The 21,485-nt window shown below is 43.6% G+C and overlaps 1 protein-coding gene across 4 annotated transcripts in view; it reads right to left on the bottom strand.

Annotated features, from left to right (window-relative positions):
* Positions 1–21,485, bottom strand: part of LOC110494008 (anoctamin-10) — a 53,774-nt gene that overhangs the window by 11,843 nt on the left and 20,446 nt on the right. For 2 of the 4 annotated variants that reach the window (XM_036953407.2, XM_036953395.2), the window contains exons 5-10: positions 21,089–21,208; positions 18,926–19,558; positions 18,618–18,673; positions 18,165–18,239; positions 17,771–17,935; positions 17,396–17,587 (exon numbers count right to left, since the gene is read on the bottom strand). In XM_036953407.2, coding sequence (XP_036809302.2) covers positions 17,396–17,587; positions 17,771–17,935; positions 18,165–18,239; positions 18,618–18,673; positions 18,926–19,558; positions 21,089–21,208 — 1,241 coding nt within the window. Of the gene's footprint in view, positions 1–4,069; positions 4,360–15,068; positions 16,125–16,232; positions 16,350–17,020; positions 17,159–17,395; positions 17,588–17,770; positions 17,936–18,164; positions 18,240–18,617; positions 18,674–18,925; positions 19,559–21,088; positions 21,209–21,485 lie in introns of those variants that run through there. The other 2 variants (XM_021568670.3, XM_090205187.1) reach the window with 2 other exon arrangements.

Below are 21,485 nucleotides of genomic sequence, written 5' to 3'. Positions count from 1 at the left end.
CGTCATCAAGCTCGAGACCCTGGGTCTCGACCCCGCCCTGTGCAACTGGGTACTGGACTTCCTGACGGGCCGCCCCCAGGTGGTGAGGGTAGGCAACAACATCTCCTCCCCGCTGATCCTCAACACTGGGGCCCCACAAGGGTGCGTTCTGAGCCCTCTCCTGTACTCCCTGATCACCCACGACTGCGTGGCCACGCACGCCTCTAACTCAATCATCAAGTTTGACAGGGAGGAGGTGAGGGTACAGGGAGGAGGTGAGGGCCCTCGGAGTGTGGTGTCAGGAAAATAACCTCACACTCAACGTCAACAAAACTAAGGAGATGATTGTGGACTTCAGGAAACAGCAGAAGGAACACCCCCCTATCCACATCGATGGAACAGTAGTGGAGAGGGTAGCAAGTTTTAAGTTCCTCGGCATACACATCACAGACAAACTGAATTGGTCCACTCACACAGACAGCATTGTGAAAAAGGCGCAGCAGCGCCTCTTCAACCTCAGGAGGCTGAAGAAATTCGGCTTGTCACCAAAAGCACTCACAAACTTCTACAGATGCACAATCGAGAGCATCCTGGCGGGCTGTATCACCGCCTGGTACGGCAACTGCTCCGCCCTCAACCGTAAGGCTCTCCAGAGGGTAGTGAGGTCTGCACAACGCATCACCGGGGGAAAACTACCTGCCCTCCAGGACACCTACACCACCCGATGTCACAGGAAGGCCATAAAGATCATCAAGGACATCGACCACCCGAGCCACTGCCTGTTCACCCCGCTATCATCCAGAAGGCGAGGTCAGTACAGGTGCATCAAAGCTGGGACCGAGAGACTGAAAAACAGCTTCTATCTCAAGGCCATCAGACTGTTAAACAGCCACCACTAACATTGAGTGGCTGCTGCCAACACACTGACACTGACTCAACTCCAGCCACTTTAATAATGGGAATTGATGGGAAATGATGTAAATATATCACTAGCCACTTTAAACAATGCTACCTTATATAATGTTACTTACCCTACATTATTCATCTCATATGCATACGTATATACTGTACTCTATATCATCGACTGTATCCTTATGTAATACATGTATCACTAGCCACTTTAACTATGCCACTTTGTTTACATACTCATCTCATATGTATATACTGTACTCGATACCATCTACTGTATCTTGCCTATGCTGCTCTGTACCATCACTCATTCATATATCCTTATGTACATATTCTTTATCCCCTTACACTGTGTACAAGACAGTAGTTTTGGAATTGTTAGTTAGATTACTTGTTATTACTGCATTGTCGGAACTAGAAGCACAAGCGTTTCGCTACACTCGCATTAACATCTGCTAACCATGTGTATGTGACAAATAAAATTTGATTTGATTTGAGAAGCTAATATATGCATATTATTAGTAGATTTGGATAGAAAACACTCTGAAGATTCTAAAACTGTTTGAATGATGTCTGTGAGTATAACAAAACTCATATAGCAGGCGAATACCTGAGAAAAATCCAATTAGGAAGTGGGAAATCTGAGGTTTGTAGTTTTTCAACTCATTACCTATCGAATATGTGGTCATATTGCACTTCCTAAGGCTTCCACTAGATGTCAACAGTCTTTAGAATGTTGTTTCAGGCTTCTACTATGAAGGGGATGAGAATGAGAGCTGTTTCAACCAGAGGTCTGGCAGAAGGCCATGAGCTGATCACGCTCGCACCCGTGAGAGCGACCTGCTTTCCATTGCATTTCTAAAGACAAAGGAATTCTCCGGTTGGAACATTATTGAAGATGTTAAAAACATCCTAAATATTGATTCCATACATCGTTTGACATGTTTCTACGAACTGTAATATAACTTTTTGAACTTTGTCTGAACTTTCGCCTGGACTTGCCTGCGCCTCGTGAGTTTGGATTTGTGAACTAAACGCGCTAACAAAAGGAGGTATTTGGACATAAATTAAAACAAACATTTATTGTGGAACTGGGATTCCTGGGAGTGCATTCTGATAAAGATCATCAAAGGTAAGTGAATATTTATAACGCTATTTCTGACTTTTACTGACTCCACAACATGGCAGGTATCTGTATGGCTTGTTTTTGTGTCTGAGCGCCGTACTCAGATTATTGTATGTTTTGCTTTTTCCGTCAAGCTCTTTTGAAATCTGACACAGCTGTTGCATTAAGGAGAAGTATATCTATAATTCGGTGCATAATACTTGTATCTTTTATCAAAGTTCATGATGAGTATTTCTGTAAATTGATGTGGCTCTCTGCAAATTCGCCGTATGTTTTCGAGGCACAACATTACTGAACATAGCGCGCCAATGAAAACAACTGAAATTTTTGGATATAAATATGAACTTTATCGAACAAAACATACATGTATTGTGTAACATGAAGTCCTATGAGTGCCATCTGATGAAGATCAAAGGTTAGTAATTCATTTTCTCTATTTCTGCTTTTTGTGACTCCTCTCTTTGGCTGGAAAATGGCTGTATGTGTTTTTGTGACTAGGCTCTGACCTAACATAATCATACAGTGTGCTTTTGCTGTAAAGCCTTTTTGAAATCAGACACGATGGGTAGATTAACAAGAAGTTAAGCTTTAATTTGGTGTATTGCACTTGTGAATGTATGAAAGTTAAATATTTCTGAACACAGACCTAAACACACAAGCACTTAATGTGTCAGTATGTTTCAGTTTGGCTGGCACTTAGTTGAACTCGGCTAGCTGAATTGAACGAGTGTTCTCGCATACTCCTTTAAAAGACCGTTGCTTGAAAAATGAGAAAAAGCGGCAATAGTACTGGTTGTCCATTTTGAGACGCCGTAGTCAGTATACACTTCCTCAAAATATTCTACATTTATCTAAGACAACTCAAGAAATCTATAATTAATTTTAATGTTTTGCCATAGAGATTTTAGTTACACAGTTTTGTATCTAACTAAGACGTTTGGTGCAGTGTTTAAAAAATAAATAAATGTGCATGAAAACGAGCCGTCTCTCGTTGAATGACAACAAAGACTTTATTGAAGAATCCCTACTGTTGACCAATCACCTATGAAGGGGCGTAGACTTCGGCTCCGAACTTCGGGATACCTCCAGAAAAACTGTTGTGTGCCCGAACAGCCGAAAAACCCTTGCGGAAGTCCAAAACGAACAGAAACGTCACAATGTTTTCATAACAATATATATGCACGAACTCTACCAAACTGTTTTGGCTTGGAAGCATGCGGATGCCTTTACCCACTACGGAGCTGTCCTTGCAGATGGTTGAGTCGGAGTTGCAGGACAGCAATGCAGTGAAACCTCTCCCTACCTTTAGGGTGTGGAGCTCTGTTCACTGTCTCACAGAGCTCTGACTCACAAACCACAACCGCCACTCTACTGAATACATACAGCACACAGTTATACATATTTAATGACTAAAGATAATTTGATATTACATTGGTTGTAAGTTAAGCTATTAAAAGAATAGTTCTCAACTAGGTTTGTGAAAATGATAAAAAATAGATGCAACAATTTAGTTAGTGATAGTGACAAGCACCATCTGTACGTGGTCTCATGATGGATTATCTTAAATTATTTCCACTACTAGCTTGCTAACTTGCTTATGATGGGGCAATATGCCAGACATTGGCATGCCGTAGCGCTCTGTTGTTTATGACAGCTGGAAGGTCCTCTGTTCGGCAGATCCTAGAGCATATGTATGCTGTTTGACATCAATCCTTGATTAGCGCAATTACTAAGGCAAAGAATAACAGAATGATCTACAGTTCAGTACAGTACATCAACATGACTATAAAAAATTATAGTAGGTTTGGAAGACAAAAATGGGCTGGCTCAAAAACATGACAAGTGATCAGAAATATACAGGCATTTATTTTCAGATACATAGAGTACCAGTCAAAAGTTTGGACACACTTATTCATTCAAGGGTTTTTCTTTATTTTTACTATTTTCTACATTGTAGAATAATAGTAAAGACAAACTATGAAATAACACATATGGAATCATGTAGTAACCAAAAAAAGTGTTAAACAAATCAAAATATATTTTATATTTGAGATTCTTCAATGTTCCCATCCTTTGCCTTGATGACAGCTTTTCACACTCTTGGCATTCTCTCAACCAACTTCACCTGGAATGATTTTCCAACAGTTTTGAAGGAGTTCACACATATGCTGAGCACTTGTTGGCTGCTTTTCCTTCACTCTGCGGTCCAACTCATCCCAAACCATCTCAATTGGGTAGACGTTGGGTGATTGTGGAGGCCAGGTCATCTGATACAGCACTCCATCACTCTCCTGGGTATAATAGTCCTTACTGTACACAGCCTGGAGGTGTCTTGGGTCATTGTCCTGTTGAAAAACAAATTATAGTCCCACTAAGCGCAAATCTGATGGGATGGAGTATCGCTGCAGAATGCTGTGGTAGCCATGCTGGTTAAGTATGCCTTGAATTCTAAATAAATCACAGACAGTGTCACCAGGACAGATTTCCACTGGTCTAATGTGCATTGCTAGTGTTTCTTGGCCCAAACAAGTCTCTTCTTCTTATTGGTGTACTTTAGTAGTGGTTTCTTTGCAGCATTTCGACCATGAAGGCCTGATTCACGCAGTCTCCTCTGAACAGTTGATGTTGAGATGTGTCTGTTACTTGAACTCTGTGAAGCATTCATTTGGGATGGAATGGAGGCTGGTAACTCTAATGAACTTATCCTCTGCAGCAGAGGTAACTCTGGGTCTTCCTTTCCTGTGGCGGTCCACATGAGAGCCAGTTTCATCATAGTGCTTGATGGTTTTTGCGACTGCACTTGAGAAACTTTAAAAGTTCTTGAAATTTTCCAGATTGACTAACCTTCAAGTCTTAAAGTAATGACTGACTGTTTCTCTTTGCTTGTTTACGCTGTTCTTGCCCTAATATGAACTTGGTCTTTTGTCAAATAGGGCTATCTTCTGTATACCACCCCTACCAAATTCCATCACGAACACCATCATTGTGCGCAGCTCGATGATGACAGATTTTGGCCTGCCTATGATCTCTGGATCTCTGTTACCCAGTAGCCCGTGTCCATGACATCAACCCCCTCCTGCCCACGGTTCTGGCCAACTACTCCAATATTGACACCATCATCACACACACAGGTTTTAACAATCTTCCTTTTTTGCGATCTGACAAACTGAGGGAGGACTACAAACCTTTTTTATACACACTTGCTAGCACAAGGAAGATGATAATTATCTCTAGCCCCCTCCCGTGCTGACAAAGGGGTTCAGAATGTTTCAGCCGACCCTTTGACCTGAACAAGTACCTGAAGAAACTTTGCAATGACAGATTTTTTCTTTTTGTGACAACACTGATTTGATGTAGGAGCAACCAGCACTTTTTAAAAGAGACGGGATTCACCCTAACCACAGTGGTTCCAGGATTATTTCCAGCAACATCGCAAACTATTTTAGAGACTGACAGACAGGGTCTGGTAGTGCTCCAGTTCTCCCTGTCAGAATAAGCAACAGAGGACTTGGAAAACATATAAACTCCTATAGAAATGGCACTATGGTTATTGTGAGTAACCTAACTCTTTTCACAGAAACATGGCTCTCTCGGGATATGTTGTCGGAATCGGTCCAGCCACTGGGCTTCTCCATGCATCACGCCGACAGAGATAAACACCTCTCTGGGAAGAGGAAGGGCGGGGGGTGTATGCTTTATGATTAACAACACACGGTGCGATAACAACAACACACAGGAACTAAAGTCCTTCTGCTCCACCGACCTAGAATTCCTTACAATCAAATGCCGACCATTCTAACTACCAAGATAATTCTCTTCAGTTATAGTCACAGCTGTGTACAACCCCCCACAAGCGAACACCAAGACGGCACTCAAAGAACACTCGATTCTATGTAAACTGGAAACTATATACCCGGAGGCTACATTTATTGTAGCCGGGGATTTTAACAAAGCAAATTTGAGATCAATGTTACCTACATTTTATCAGCATATTGATTGCACGACGCGTAGGGCTAATACTCTCGACCACTGCTACTCTAACTTCTGCGATGCATACAAAGCCCTCCCTGCCCTCCCTTCGGCAAATCCAACCATGACGCCATCTTGCTCGTCCCGGCTTATGGGCAGAAACTCAAACAGGATGTACCAGTGACGAGAACCATTCAACGCTGGACTGACCAATCAGAAGCCACACTCCAAGATTGTTTTGATCACATGGACTGGAATATATTCCAGTCAGCCCCAGAGAACGACGTTGATCTATACGCTTACTCTGTGAGTGCGTTTATAAATAAGTGTATTGGAGATGTCGTAACCACTGTGACTATTAAAACCTACCCTAACCAGAAACTGTGGATGGATGGCAGCATTCGCGTAAAACTGAAAGCGTGATCCACCACATTTCACCATGGAAAGAGGTCTGGTGATATGGCTGAATATAAACAGTGTAGTTATTCCCTCCGCAAGGCAATTAAACAAGCGAAATGCCAGTACAGGGACATGGTGGAGTCGAAATTCAACGGCTCAGACACGAAACGTATGCGGCAGGGTCTACAGGAAATCATGTCTACAAAAACAGCCACATCACAGATGCCAACGTCACGCTTCTAGACAAATTAAACACCTTCTTTGCCCGCTTTGAGAATAATACAGTGCCACCGTCGCGTCTCGCTAACAATGTCTGCGGTCCCCCACTCTCCTTCTCAGTGGCTGACATGAGTATAACATTTAAAAATATTAACCCTCACAAGGCTGCTGGCCCAGACGGCATCCCTAGCTACGTCCTCAGAGCATGCGCAGACCAGCTGGCTGGTGTGTTTACTGACATATTTAATTGCTCCCTATCCCAGTCTGTTGTCCCCAGATGCTTCAAGATGGATACCATTGTTCCTGTACCCAAGAAGGCAACGATAACAACTAAATTACTACCGCACCCATAGCATGAAGTGCTTTGAGAGGCTAGTCAAGGATCATATCTCTGCCACCTTACCGGCCACCCTAGACCCACTTCAGTTTGCATACCGCCACAACAGGTCCGCAGGTGACGCAATCGCCATCACACTGCCCTATTTTTTTTAAATATATATTTTTTACATTTATTTAACTAGGCAAGTCAGTTAAGAACAAATTCTTATTTTCAGTGACGCCTAGGAACAGTGGACTGACTGCCTGTTCAGGGGCAGAACGAACCATCTGGACAAAAATAATAGCTATGTAAGAATGCTGTTCATTGACTACAGCTCAGCATTCAACACTATAGTACCATGTACCATTCAAGGTCATCAAGCTGGAGGCCCTGGGTCTCAACACCTCCCTGTGCAACTGGGTCCTGGACTTTCTGACGGGCCGCCCCCAGGTGGTGAAGGTAGGAAACAACTCCACTTCACTGACCATCAACACTGGGGCCCCACAAAGGTGTGTGCTCAGCCCTCTCCTGTACTCCCTGTTCACCCACAACTGCGTAGCCATGCACACCTCCAACTCAATCATCAAGTTTGCAGACGACACAACAGTAGTGGGCTTGATCACCAACAACGAGACAGCCTACAGGGAGGAAGTGAGGGCACTTGGAGTGTGGTGTCAGGAAAACATCCTCTCACTCAATGTCAACAAAACAAAGGAGATGATCGTGGACTTCAGGAAACAGCAGAGGGAGCACCCCCCTATCCACATCGAAGGGACAGCAGTGGAGAAGGTGGAAAGTTAAGTTCCTGGGCGTACACATCACAGACAAACTGAAATGGTCCACCCACACAGACAGTGTGGTGAAGAGGGCACAACAGCGCCTCTTCAATCTCAGGAGGCTGAAGAAATTTGGCTTGTCACCCAAAACCCTGACAAACTTTTACAGATGCACAATTGAGAGCATCCTGTCCGGCTGTATCACAGCCTGGCACGGCAACTGCACTGCCCTCAACCGCAAGGCTCTCCAAAGGGTGGTGCGGTGTGAACAACACATCAATGGGGGCAAACTATCTGCCCTCCATGACAGCTACAGCACCAGATGTCACAGGAAGGCCAAAAAGATCATCAAGGACAACAACCTCCCGAGCCACTGCCTGTTCACACCATCATCCAGAAGGTGAGGTCAGTACAGGTGCATCAAATCTGGGACCGGGAGACTGAGAAACAGCTTCTATCTCAAGGCCATCAGACTGCTAAACAGCAATTTTTAACTCTGAGAGGCTGCTGCCCACATTGAGACCCGATTACTGGACACTATAATAAATGGGTCAATAGTCATTTTAAACAATAGCCACTTTAAATAATGCCACATTAATAATGTTTACATATCTTACATTACTTATATCACATGTATATACTGTATTTTTTGCCATCTACTGCACCTTGCCTTTGCCGCTTGGCCATCGCTCAGCCATATATTTATATGTACATATTCTCATTCACCCCTTTAGATTTGTGTGTATTAGGTAGTTGTTGGGGAATTGTTAGATATTACTGCACTGTTGGAAGTAGAAGCACAAGCATTTCGCTACACTCTCATTAACATCTGCTAAGCATGTGTATGTGACCAATAAAATTAGATTTCTAGTGAATTTATACAAGCTGTTATCTCCTACCTATAAGGGCACAAGGCGAGACCCAGATGCAGACACAGGAGGCAGATGGTTAGAGTCTTTGATATTTATTAATAATCCAAAAGGGGTAGGCAAGAGAACGGTCGTGGACAGGCAAAAGGTCAAAACCGGTTCAGAGTCCAGGAGGTACAGTGTGGCAAGCAGGCTCAAGGTCAGGGCAGGCAGAATGGTCAGACAGGCGGATACAGAGTCCAGAAAACAGGGAAGGTCAAAACCAGGAGGACTAGCAAAGAGAATAGAAAAGGCAGGCGCACGGGAAAAACACACTGATTGACATGGAACATACGAGATGAACTGGCACAGACAAATAGAAAATACAGGAAATAATGGAGAAGATGGGTGACACCTGGAGGGGTGGAGACAAGCATAAGGACAGGAGAAACAGATCAGGAGATCAGATCAGGAGAAACAGAACAGATAGATTGGAGACTGTCAGAAAACTTAGTTGTAACGTTAATAATTTGGTTGTTATTCCATTGGTTACCACGAGGCAGATGCCCCAGGGGCAGAGTGGACCACACTCCTTGAATATGGCGTTTTTAAATGTTAGAGCAATCACAAGGAAAACCTTTCTCTTGAATGACCTCATTACATGTATCTCACTGAAACATGGCTGTCATCAGACTGTAGTGCTGCTCTTATTGAAGCCCCCCTCGCCCTGGACTACATATTTTAATACTCTATCAGAAAAGGAGAAAAGGGTGGGGGGACATCCTCTATTTTTACTCATGCTCTCAGCTGTAAGGACATTTCGTTTGGCGTCTTTGGATATTTTGAGCATCATGCTATACTGTTTATGTGTCAGCCACCAGTGACGGCCATAACCCTGTATAGGCCACCAAAGCACTGCCCCACTTTCTTTACTGATTTATCTGAACTACTGTTTCTTGAGAACTATGTTAGAATCATTATGTTGGACGATTTTAATATTCATGTTGACAAATAGACTGACTCCAAAGCCATTGAATTTACAGTATGCATTTTTTGAGCTCTATGGACTTTATCCAACATGTTACTGGGCCCACCCGGCCATTCTCTGGACCCGGATATTACTAAGGGCCTTTCTACTGACATATCCTCTATTGTTGATGTTGCTTTATCTGATCACCACTGTGTATTTTTTACTAGCTTGTTGCCCATAGCACAGTGTAATACTGAACGCATTATTAAGAAACACTATCTTACCTCTGAAGTGAACTTTCCTCCACATCTAAATGTGATGAGTTTGCGGCATACTTCAGAGATAAGGTTGGGTATCAGTCAAACAAGACCCGATGAGAAGTTTGATATGTGCCCTAGCCTACCACGCAAAGGCACTATGGATTTATTTCCCCTGGTTGACACAACAATGTTCAGGAAAGTGATATCACAACAAGCTTTGAGAGAAAATTAGAGAAATAAGCTTTTTGTGCGTGTGACACATTTCTGGGATCTTTTATTTCAGCTCATGAAACATGGGACCAACACTTTACATGTTGCGTTTATATTTTTGTTCAGTATAGATATTGGTGACTGAGTTATTTTATTGATGGCGGAAGGTGTTATGGAATAAGTTAGCTAGGTTAAGTTTTAGGAGCATAATTAGACACTACCATTACACACTTCCACATCTCATCGCTAGGTGCAGCAGCAACAGAGTCCAGGTACTGCGGATCAATCGACAGGTGGAAGCAATCAGGTGGATTGTGTGAGAGAGGTGGCAGGAAGCCACTCAGACTGCCTTTGTTTGTTTTGTATTACCTTTACTTTTTGGCATGCCTTTGTGTATATATTTCTGTTTCGTCATCATCTGAACAAATAGTAATGACCTTGGACTGGCTGACCATGGGAGTCATGACTCAGCTGGACCTAAGGTAAGGTTGCTGTCTCCCAGGTACATGCATTCAACACCTGGTCACATACGTTTACTTCTCACATTTATGCATACATCAAATCAGGCCACAGACCATGTAGCTATGTCTAAGACCCCTAGACATAATGAGAGCAGCAAAAATCAGTAGGCTAGTTATTGGTTTTGTAACAACAGTAATATTATTAAGAGCTGCACTTCACCCCCTTGAGTGCCACCCCAGTTATAGCTCTCCACCGGCTACATTGTTCCAACCGGGGCAGGATGTCGACGTGTTTGCCATCCCTCCATCCTGCTTAGTTCCAAGAGGAACAGGACGACAGAACACCAGTTGCCATCAAGCGCCATTCCTGTTGCATCCAGGCACCTGGCCAAGAGCACAGAGCAACAAAAAAAAGGAGATTCCTCGTTGCGCCACTAGAGGTCATCGGTCCCTCAGGTGAGCGAGGTTCCTCGTCACCTAGGACATCCTTACAGGCTGGGGAAGATTTTCATGCATTTGCAGTCTCCCCATCGGTGATGGACTGTGGTAGCTTGGGAACATTAGGCATCAGTCTGGTATCCTATTATGTGTTTGTGCAATTTTGGCTTTTGGCAACTTGGCTCCATTACTAGGGGATTGTGCTGCGTCCTTTATTAGAGCCAGGGAACATGAAGTATGTGTTCACGCTACTTCTCAGTTCCTGAAGAAGGTGAAGGGGGCAGGTCCTGTCGGACTAGGCCCCGGACAGCTATCTTTTGTCTTAAGCCAACAATGCTATTGTATCTCTCGCCTAATCCTTGTACCCTGAATTGGTTTCCTTCGCCACACTTCAGAGTGGATGTTTTTCCCTCTCTCGGCTGTCACCCTGCATGAGCATAGCGTCATGGGAATAGTGTTCGCACCCTTCATCTAATGGGCTGGTTCCAGACTGTTGGAGACAGCAGGCACTCTTCACTTTGCTGCTACTAATGTATGTACTTCCTAAGTTAATGTCTCTGTACCAGATCACCCTGCTCTGTTCCTGTGTTGGACTCATGCTAGACAGAGTGGCTTATATGGTACAGTGGTTACAGCCGCAGACCCCTGCTTGGGTTCTATTCCAGTCCACTGTCTTTTTGTATGGATGTCTAGCAGTGGAGGCTGCTGAGAAGAAGGTTCATAATAATGGCTGGAATGGAGTAGAATGGTATCAAACACATGAAAACCATTCCATTTACTCCATTCCAGCCATTATGAGCCGTTCACCACTCAGCCTCCCCTAATGTCTAGCCTCCCCACAGTGTGGGCATGACTGTATACATGGGTGTTGGAGCAATGCGACGAGGGAAGCCTCCCTCTCGTAGGTTGCTGTAAGGAGGGAGTGTGTTATACACACTAATCTCCAGCCCTATAGTCCCATTGCGCGCCCTGTCTGTTTTAGTGGTATCCAGTATAGTGACCAAGCAGACAGTCCCATACTGGAACTGTGCTTAAGACTATTTCACAGCCGCTGTTTGAGCCACTGGAAAGCGTGAAAGAGTTTGTAATTTTAATTCCGCTCTACTAATAGCTATTACATCCATGACCTGGGTGATGAGCTGCAAGCACTGTCACATGCTGACTAGACCGGGCGCGCTCATGTTGATTTTTGTCCATCCACACCAGACACGATCAGGACACACAGGTTGATATATCAAAACGATCTCTGAACCAACTATATTAATTTGGGTACAGGTCGAAATGCATGAAACATGATGTTGCTAGTTATACATTTGGGAGTTATACATTGGGTTGTTATTTTACCTGAAATGCACAAGGTCCTCTACTCCAACAATTAATCAACCGATAAAAGGGTAAACCGAGTTTGTTTCTAGTAATCTCTCCTCCTTCAGTCCTTTGGACTTTATATGGCGGTTGGCAATCAACTTTAAGGTGCATTACCACCACCGACTGGAGTGTGGACCTAATTTCATCTTTCAATCACCCACATGGGTACATGCAGCGCATCAAAAACAGAACCAAGTTCTATTTTAGTGCCTGGCTGTGCAGACACTCTTTGACGCACGTGAGCTGTTTGGATTAAATTATTGAATAACATGTATTTTACAACGCTTGCGCACGTAACGTGAGCGGTGTGGTCAGCATGTCAGTTTCACCACTTGTGCCTATACCTTGACCCGGGTTACCCCTAGACCGTCAAACTCAATCAGCCCACAGGCCATATTGAAAAAAACACAATGAATTGGCGGGCCAGACACAGTTTGTTTGATCACAAGATGTCACCCAATTATTTTCCCAACACTTTCTCTGGCTGCCACTGCTCTTACTCAACAACAAAAAATGTCCTCTGTGTCATCACAACTTTTGGAAATATTTAAACCAATATCTTTGGTAAGTTGATCAAATGTTGAAAAAGTTGGAGATATTCAAATGAAGTTAGATCTATATACTGTTCAAAAGTTTGGGGTCACTTAGAAATGGCCTTGTTTTTGAAAGAAAAGCATGTTTGTTGTCCATTAAAATAACATCAAATTGATCATAAATACAGTATTGTAGCTGAAAACGGCTGATTGTTTTATGGAATATCTACATAGGGGTACAGAGACCCATTATCTGCAACCATCACTCCTGTGTTCCAATAGCACGTTGTGTTAGCTTATCCAAGTTTATAATTTAAAAAGGCTAATTGATCATTAGAAAACCCTGTTGCAATTATGTTAGCACAGCTGAAAATGGTTCTGATTAAAGAAGAAATGGCCTTCTTGAGACTAGTTGAGTATCTGGAGCATCAGCATTTGTGGGTTCGATTACAAGCTCAAAATGGCCAGAAACAAAGACCTTTCTTCTGAAACTCGTCAGTCTATTCTTGTTCTGAGAAATGAAGGCTATTCCATGTGAGAAATTGCCAAGAGACAGAAGATCTGGAACAACGCTGTGTACTACTCCCTTCACAGAACTGCGCAAACTGGCCTAACCAGAAGGGGGTGGGAGGCCCCGGTGCACAACTGAGTTACCCTTTTATCGTTATGAATGTGTTTCTACCTGTCATTTAGGCAGGTAGCCTAGTGGTTAGTGTTGGGCCAGTAACTGAAAGGTTGCTGGATCAAATCCCTGAGCAGTTTTTTTTTATTTACGGAAAACCAGGGGCACAGTCCAACACTGACTTCTTTAGGAACAAAGCATGTGTTTGGTGAGTCTGCTAGATCAGAGGCAGTAGGGATGACCAGGGATATTCTCTCGATAAGTGTGTGAATTAGACCATTTTCTGTCCTGCTAACCATTCAAAATGTAACGAGTACTTTTGGGTGTCAGGGAAAATGTATGGAGTAAAAAGTACATACGTTTTACTTAACTACTTTACACCACTGCTCGCGTGTGTCTTATTGTCCTTTAGTAGTAATTTATTACCGCGTGTGAATGCTTTATTTTATAACTTTTTGACAACCAAGATGACATTTTCTGTAGGATACAGCAATGACCCGTTGGAACCGAAACTTGGCATGGACATTTAGCCTACAACACGTTCACACTTCTGGTCCCGTAGAAGATTCACCCAGTGCCATTAGTGATGATATGATACAGCACATTGGCTGGCTCGTGTGTGGGTCTTGGAGGGGTGTGTGTGTGTGTGTGGCACTACTTGTGGTGACTTGTAGAGCAGGGCGTTATGGAAGCGGCCCAAAATCAATTAACAACGCAAATCATTGCCCAGCTGATAGAAATGTCATTTGCCGGATTGACAGTGTGATGCGCAAAATAGTACACATCATCTGGATATGTATGCAACAAGTGTATCATTAAACTTCTGCTACCATTTCTGCCAATCCGTCTACGCATACAGTTTGACGAATACTTTTGATAAATCCAAGGTATGCACCACACCCTACACACTGCAACTGCCTCTGTAACGCAAGGCAAAAGCAGCGTTTCATTGGAAATCTGTGTAATTCTGGTGTATCAAAATGCCAAGACGCTGTCAGTGTTTTCGAAGCGTCAACACAGGCCAATTTTATCCTTTGGACGAGTGGAGGTTAATATAATCGTGATGGTTTCGGAGCTCTTCCACCAGAAGTATGGCTGCATCATGGGAATGGCTTAACCTGTTTTGGAGACTGGTTTTTGTTCGGATGACCGACATGCCCAAAGTAAACTGCCTGTTACTCGGGCCCAGAAGCTAGGATATGCATATAATTGGTAGCATTGGATAGAAAACACTCTGAAGTTTCTAATACTGTTAAAATAATGTCACATGTCTGTGAGTATAACAGAACTGATATGGCAGGCGAAAATCCATCCAGAATGTGTTTTGTTTTTAGGTCACAGGCCATTTCAGTGCTAGCCTATGGGAAATACAAATAGATAGGACCCAGATTGCAGTTTCCAATGACTTCCACTAGAAAGGGAAGTGATTATTGCACAAGCAAGTCCATAGGTTAATCAGCAAGGATGGTGGAATTGGAGTTTTGACCACACGCATAAAGTAGGTGTTACCCCAGAAATGAGTGACCTCTCTCATATTATCATAGAACCAGGGTTACGTAACCTTGCGTTTTTCTCTTTTAGAAGGTCAAATGACAGAAATGCACAAATGAAACTTTGTCTTTTTCCAACTAGAGCAAGAAAGAGAAATAGCCTACAGTGAAGTGTGATGATTTGGGATGTTTATTTGGCTGAACATAACCATCTCCACTCAATCCAACACAGCATCTCTTCCACATATTCCATTTTAAAAGATACATATGACTATAGTATGTATCCCAAAGTCAAGTTAATCATTACTCCTTATGTTTTAACATTTGTAAAATCTTCAAATAATTTATGATTTGATTTTAGGTTTAATGTGCGTGAAGCGTACAATGTAACAGTCATTATGTGAAAGTACGTAAAACACCGGAGAAAAAAAATATATATAGCAAATTAAAAACGTGCATAGTATGTGCCAGACACAAAGTCCAAAGCTACCCAGTATTTCAAGAAATCTGACACATAAACTGAAGCTGCAAACCTACATTAAAACAATGAACAACACACCCAGCTCTTCACTGAGTTTCGCTTCAGTCCATGGCCCCTGCCTCTAGTATCTAACATGCCTTATAAAGCAAAGCAGGTTCAGAATGAAAACCTGAGTTTCTGCATCAGCTGAGACTGCACCAACCAGATGCTAACAACACTTCCTACCTTAATATGGCGGTCTATTTAAGCTGACCAGGTTCTGCTCACACATCCTCTGCTGACGTTTGCTGCTACTGCTAGTATGCATTTGTTTTTCTTGCTACCCACCACCACCCCCCCCCCCCCCCCACCTGTTTGGTTCTATTTTCCTTCCTGCAGGTGGATTGGTATACCCGTAGTTATTATATGTTGACGCTTTGCTCTGACAGTGAGCTACCCTGACGGAGCAGAGCCTATTGCCAAGACCTATTGTACTGTTTATATTCTCTAATAAATGGTTAAACGAATACCTGGTGTTTCCTTTCTGGAATGTATTTATGACTGGAGAGGGAGTCCTTCAGAGGGAGATACCGAGAGAGCTTCTCAGACTGGCTGGCTCCAGGGTTTAGGTTCACAGGCCAAACAGACGTGTCTTTATATGCTCCTGTCCGCCCTCGTTATGGCAGCTAATTCTAATGAGCCCCCTAGTCCAGACCACCACTTGAAGAGCAACAGGACACTCACTCTCCCACAGGGGCTTCATAGCTTCTGTAGGAGTCAAAAGGAGATGTTTGATTGTCAGATGCCAGTTTGTTCCAGTAACTGGCAGGGATGTTCTATATTATTAGTGATTATTCTTGATTAGATCATTCTTACCTGCTGCCCTAGAGCTTGCATAGAGTTAAACTCGATCTGTTCCCTCTTGATTCTGACCCAGTCAGGCTCATCTGGGATCATAAAGGCTAGAACCATCTTGACCAGGATCAGGACATGCTAACAAACACATTTTAGTCATTTAGCAGATGCTCTTATCCAGAGCAACTTACAGGAGCAATTAGGGTTACGTGCCTTGCACAAGGGAACATCGGAACATCAGATTTTTCACCTAGTCCGCTCGGGGATTCAGCCCAGCAACCTGTCGGTTACTGGCCCAATGCTCTTAACCACTAGGCTACCCTCACCTATGTTGGTTGGGCAGATGATAACACTGTAACATTCTGTAAATAAGACAATTGTTATGAACCATGTACTGTTGTGAACAAGATACTGTACCTCCACCAGGAAGGCTCCCCAAACCTAACTGACCTCCCTCATACTGTACCTCCACCAGGAAGGCTCCCCAAACCTAACTCCCCTCCCTCATACTGTACCTCCACCAGGAAGGCTCCCCAAACCTAACTCCCTTCCCTCATACCATACCTCCACCAGGAAGGCTACCCAAACCTAACTCCCCTCCCTCATACCGTACCTCCACCAGGAAGGCTCCCCAAACCTAACTCCCCTCCCTCATACTGTACCTCCACCAGGAAGGCTCCCCAAACCTAACTCCCCTCCCTCATACTGTACCTCCACCAGGAAGGCTCCCCAAACCTAACTCCCCTCCCTCATACTGTACCTCCACCAGGATGGCTACCCAAACCTAACTCCCCTCCCTCATACTGTACCTCGACCAGGATGGCGACCAGTATGATGTTCTTGCCACTGATCCCTCCCTCCAGACAGAACTCCTGGACGCGAGGGGACAGCAGTAGCAGCCAGCAGTTAGACATGACTGAGACAAAGCCCAGAACCTCAAAAGCTGTCTGAAACATACACACAGGCATACAGTAATATGGTTACAGGTACATACAAGGACAGGAGCAAATACAGACATGTGCATAGGGACATAGATGGGCACTGATTAGGAAATAACATTGACCACTACACGTTGCTCACATCTATTTATTTACCAGATTTAGCTTCATAACACATTCCTGTCTGCATTAAAATTGCCCTCTCTGTTTGTTCAAATTCTCACATCGCCCCAAAACCCTCCTGACCTGCCACACCCCCATATTGGACACTGGGGCAGAGAATGGCTTCCGGAACAGTTTGCAGATCTTGTAGGCATCCCCTCGGATCTCTGTGATGTTGTTGAGGAGCAGGAGGACGGCGGTGAGCGGGTACACACAGGAGAACAGACTCAAATACCCAAACTGCAGCAGCAATTCAATGTACTCCGCAAACAGGCCCTGCAACGTAGCAACAGACGCAATAACACCAAAACAAATATACACCAAACATACAGTACATATGCAAATGCACCCAACCCTGATTCCACCCCCTAAGGCACAGATGCAAAAAAAACAAGGCAGGCGAGCACAATGAAGAGAAATAGAAAATAATAAAAAAATACACATTTTACATGGACTTACTGGATAAGGGGGAAGGCTTCTCTGGGCTCTGAGTTTGTCCATTTCTAGGTCGTCCTCCTGCTCTTTCTTATGGGGAGCACTGAGGAAGCGGTCGACTATAAACGGCACCACCACCTCTGTACACTGGTTCACCAGCTGGTTCAGAATTAGCAGAGAGGCAAGCCTCTGGGCAAAAATCGATAGTAAACAAACATAAATAGTTACATACTGCATACACACTCTCTCTGGGATCAATTACTACAGACAGTGCACAGAGAGAATGTGATCTGCTCTGTTGTAGAGCTCAAGAAAATCTATTTGAGATCCATCTACCCTTTAAAATGAGGTATTTCCACATTGTATAACTTTTCCTCCGGCCATAGACAAACAGTGCTGGCCAGCTGAAATCTCTTACCTTGCGTAGCAGTGGTAGGTCCTGTTTGTAAAAGGCAATGTGGAAGAGCACAGCAAAGTTGTTGAAGAAAGTAAACTGAAAATTAAAAAGGGAGATGTTGGTTTCAATTAATATCTCAGGAGGCATGACTACAGATCCTGTATCTGATTTGCCTCCCACATCTGTTTATAAAAAAACAGCTGATACTATCTGCACAGTACTCTTATCTGTATCACAATACATTTAGCTCTGCACCATTTTTTATATTTGTCATTTACCAGAAGCGCCTATCCAGAGCAACTTACAAGCTAAATCCCTTGCTCAAGGGCACAACAACAGATGTAGCACTTAGTCGGCTCTGGGATTCGATCCAGCTACCTTTCGTTTACTGGCCTGAATGCTTTTAACAGCTATGCTACCTTTCTCCTGGGAGGAGGAGGATGATAGACTGACAGATGGGGAAGGAAAACTGACCAGGAGGACTTTGGTGGTATGATGGTTCTGGAAGGAGGACTCCTCTCTGTGGTTTTCTATGTGGGTAAATCAGACAAGTTATAAGTCGACTGAAAATCTATCACACACAAACTGTGATACTTTGCATCCAATTGCATTCTCTATTATTATATGACTTTCTGCTCTTTGGTGAACTTAGCTCTGTGTTCCCAAACATTCTAACCCCTACTGCAATTATTCATCAACCTCACATTTATTTTCTCTCCCCCTCTTTTTTAACCCTTCTCTATCATCTCTAACCCATCTCCCTCCCCAGTGCTCTCTCTCACCCCACTCGGTGAGTTGCATGGCCACAGCGTGGTACACATTCCCCAGCATGTTGGTGTAGACAATGTGGGCTATGGAGGGCATGTAGAGCAGAACTCCAGAGAACAGGGAGCCGCTGTCCTGATGGAAACCCTGTACCAGGGCCTCTCCGTGGTAGAAGCAAGTCATTCCCAGCACCACCAGTCCCATTAACAGCCCCACTAAGGGCAACGACACCAGGCCTACACGCAGCTGCCTCTGCCACTCCGGGAACAGGGGCTCCAGACGGCCTGTTTCAGGGTTGAGCCCCAGGGTACCGTGGAAGCCAGGGCGGGGCCCCGCGAAGCGCTCGGCCAGGTTCAGTGTGCCCCAGCGGTGGGAGAGGGAGGAGCTCCGGCGCTTCCACAATTCGATGAAAAGCGTGGACCACAGCATGCTGAATACAGCCTGTACCATGTGACCGCTGACCGAGGGGCCATCGTCGTCCTCCTCCATCACCCCCTCCCCGGCCTGCTCCTTCACCACGCCACCACCTCCAGGCAGCAGAAAGGTCAGGACAAGGCCCAGGAAGGCAGGGGGAATCAGGGCCCAGGTGTAGAAGTCTAGAAAACTGAAGTAAAACGCCACGGTGCTTCCAAAATATGATTGTATTGCATCTGCACAGGAAGAGAGTGATCATTAGCAGGACAAAAGAGCAAATGTTTGTTAGAGCCGGGCGATATGGATAGAAAATCCATATCACAATAAATTCACACATTTTTTGTGATAATGATAAATCAGCAATAAATTACAACAAAAAACATCCGGGAAGGGCTAGGCGATATGGGCAAAAAGTCATATCGCGAATGTAACTTTTTTGCCCAATAACAACAATTTACAACAAAAATAAAAAAATGTCAATGGACAGTTACTTTACATTAGTGGTATGGCACTAGAGAGTTTGTCAGTGCCAAGTAAAACAACAGAGATGGTAGCCTATGATTAAAACAGTAAGCTATTTCATCAAACTTATCCAGGAAATACATGATTTGACATTTTGATGTGCAACCTGTCAAAATTCTTCAGAGAATTTGACAACATCTTTGCAAATTGGCCTCATGGCTGTATTATTCACCACCTGAGGAAGTGGGAACTCAAAACATTTAGCTAGATTGCCAACGCTAAATATGATATTGTTGCTATATAGCCATGTAGGCTCAGTAAATGAAGTCTAATGTCCTACAAAAACCTTTCACCGCTATGCCTAAGCTACAGTTCCACTTGTAAAGTCCTACCATGAACTCAATATTAAGAGGTGAGAAATACATGATCTACTCACAGAAAGCTGTGACTCTCCTTTCTGTAACTAGAACAACATGAGTTGCTTTGCTTTTTCTCACAATATCATTTTGAGCAAAGGTCATATGCATCTCTACCTCCTCACAGTGGGGATTTGATTTGGATCTTTTAGTCCCCATTTGGACTAATCTTCCAAGAGTCCGTAAACATTAAAATACAATTTATAATACGAACACATTTTCACATATAACACACTGTTACAAACATACACAATATACCAACAATGACCCAATAAATACTCAATCTAAAAAATATTGATTCTTCATCTACTATAGTCCCACAACATGTCTATGTTTTAAAATAGTTTGAATTTATATATTGAAAGGTTTTTGGTTTGCTCAGTTAATTAATTCAATTTCTTTATTGCTCTAAATCGAAATTTTATTTTGCCTATTTCTCTTTTCTGTCTGGATAACGCATAGATGGTGGACAATCTATTTCTAGTATTTAAAGAATGTCTGTCTCTTACCAACTGAATACCGTTATGAATAGAACTTGGCCGTTTTAAATTATGTATATTATGAAATAAAATAAGTATGTTTTTTCCAATTATCTTGTCGATTGATGACCTCACAGTGGGGAGATGGGCATGAGAGTCAGCAGCCAACAGCAAAACAGGGACAGGCAGATACTTTCATAGCAAGAATAAACATAATGCATAGACTATTGCTGTTGACCAAATGATGGTTTTAGCACCATCTACAGGAACGTTGTGTAACAAAATAACCAACAGAGGAGGAAGGCAGTGTCTGTGTCTGTAATTTTTGGTTTATCATCCCAGCTATAGTGTGTGGGTGAATACAGTATGTAACTATTTTGTGTTTGCTTTACTGTATGATGTTGTTTACCGAGAGGCTGTCCCCATATCTGCTTCTTAGAGTACCACCTTCTGCCGAGGTCATTCAGTCTCTGCTGGTCATGTAGAGGGAAGATGTCCTTTATCACTCCTGCCCTCACCAGCTTCTGACCTACAGCACAGAGACAGGACGGATGGGCAACATCAGGGAACTGTACAATACCTCTACCATTATTACACATACAGACGGGTAACCATGGGTAACATAGCCAGAAGCTTGGCAGCATACGTAAGGGACAGTGCAGATCACAGAGCAGTGAGAGAGGACCGGAGAGAGCACTGAAATGATGAGCCAGAGGTGGTGCTCTGCTCTGCTGCAGAACAGCTTAGCTAAGCAAGATCATGACCAGAGGACAGAACATGCTGAGGTAAACCAGATAGCACACATG

Source organism: Oncorhynchus mykiss, chromosome 2 (assembly GCF_057628025.1).
Source record: "Oncorhynchus mykiss isolate SJ-2025 chromosome 2, ASM5762802v1, whole genome shotgun sequence".
NCBI lineage: Eukaryota > Metazoa > Chordata > Actinopteri > Salmoniformes > Salmonidae > Oncorhynchus > Oncorhynchus mykiss.
The sequence above is the reverse complement of the archived record's forward strand: the minus strand, read 5'-3'. Positions and strand labels throughout refer to the sequence as shown.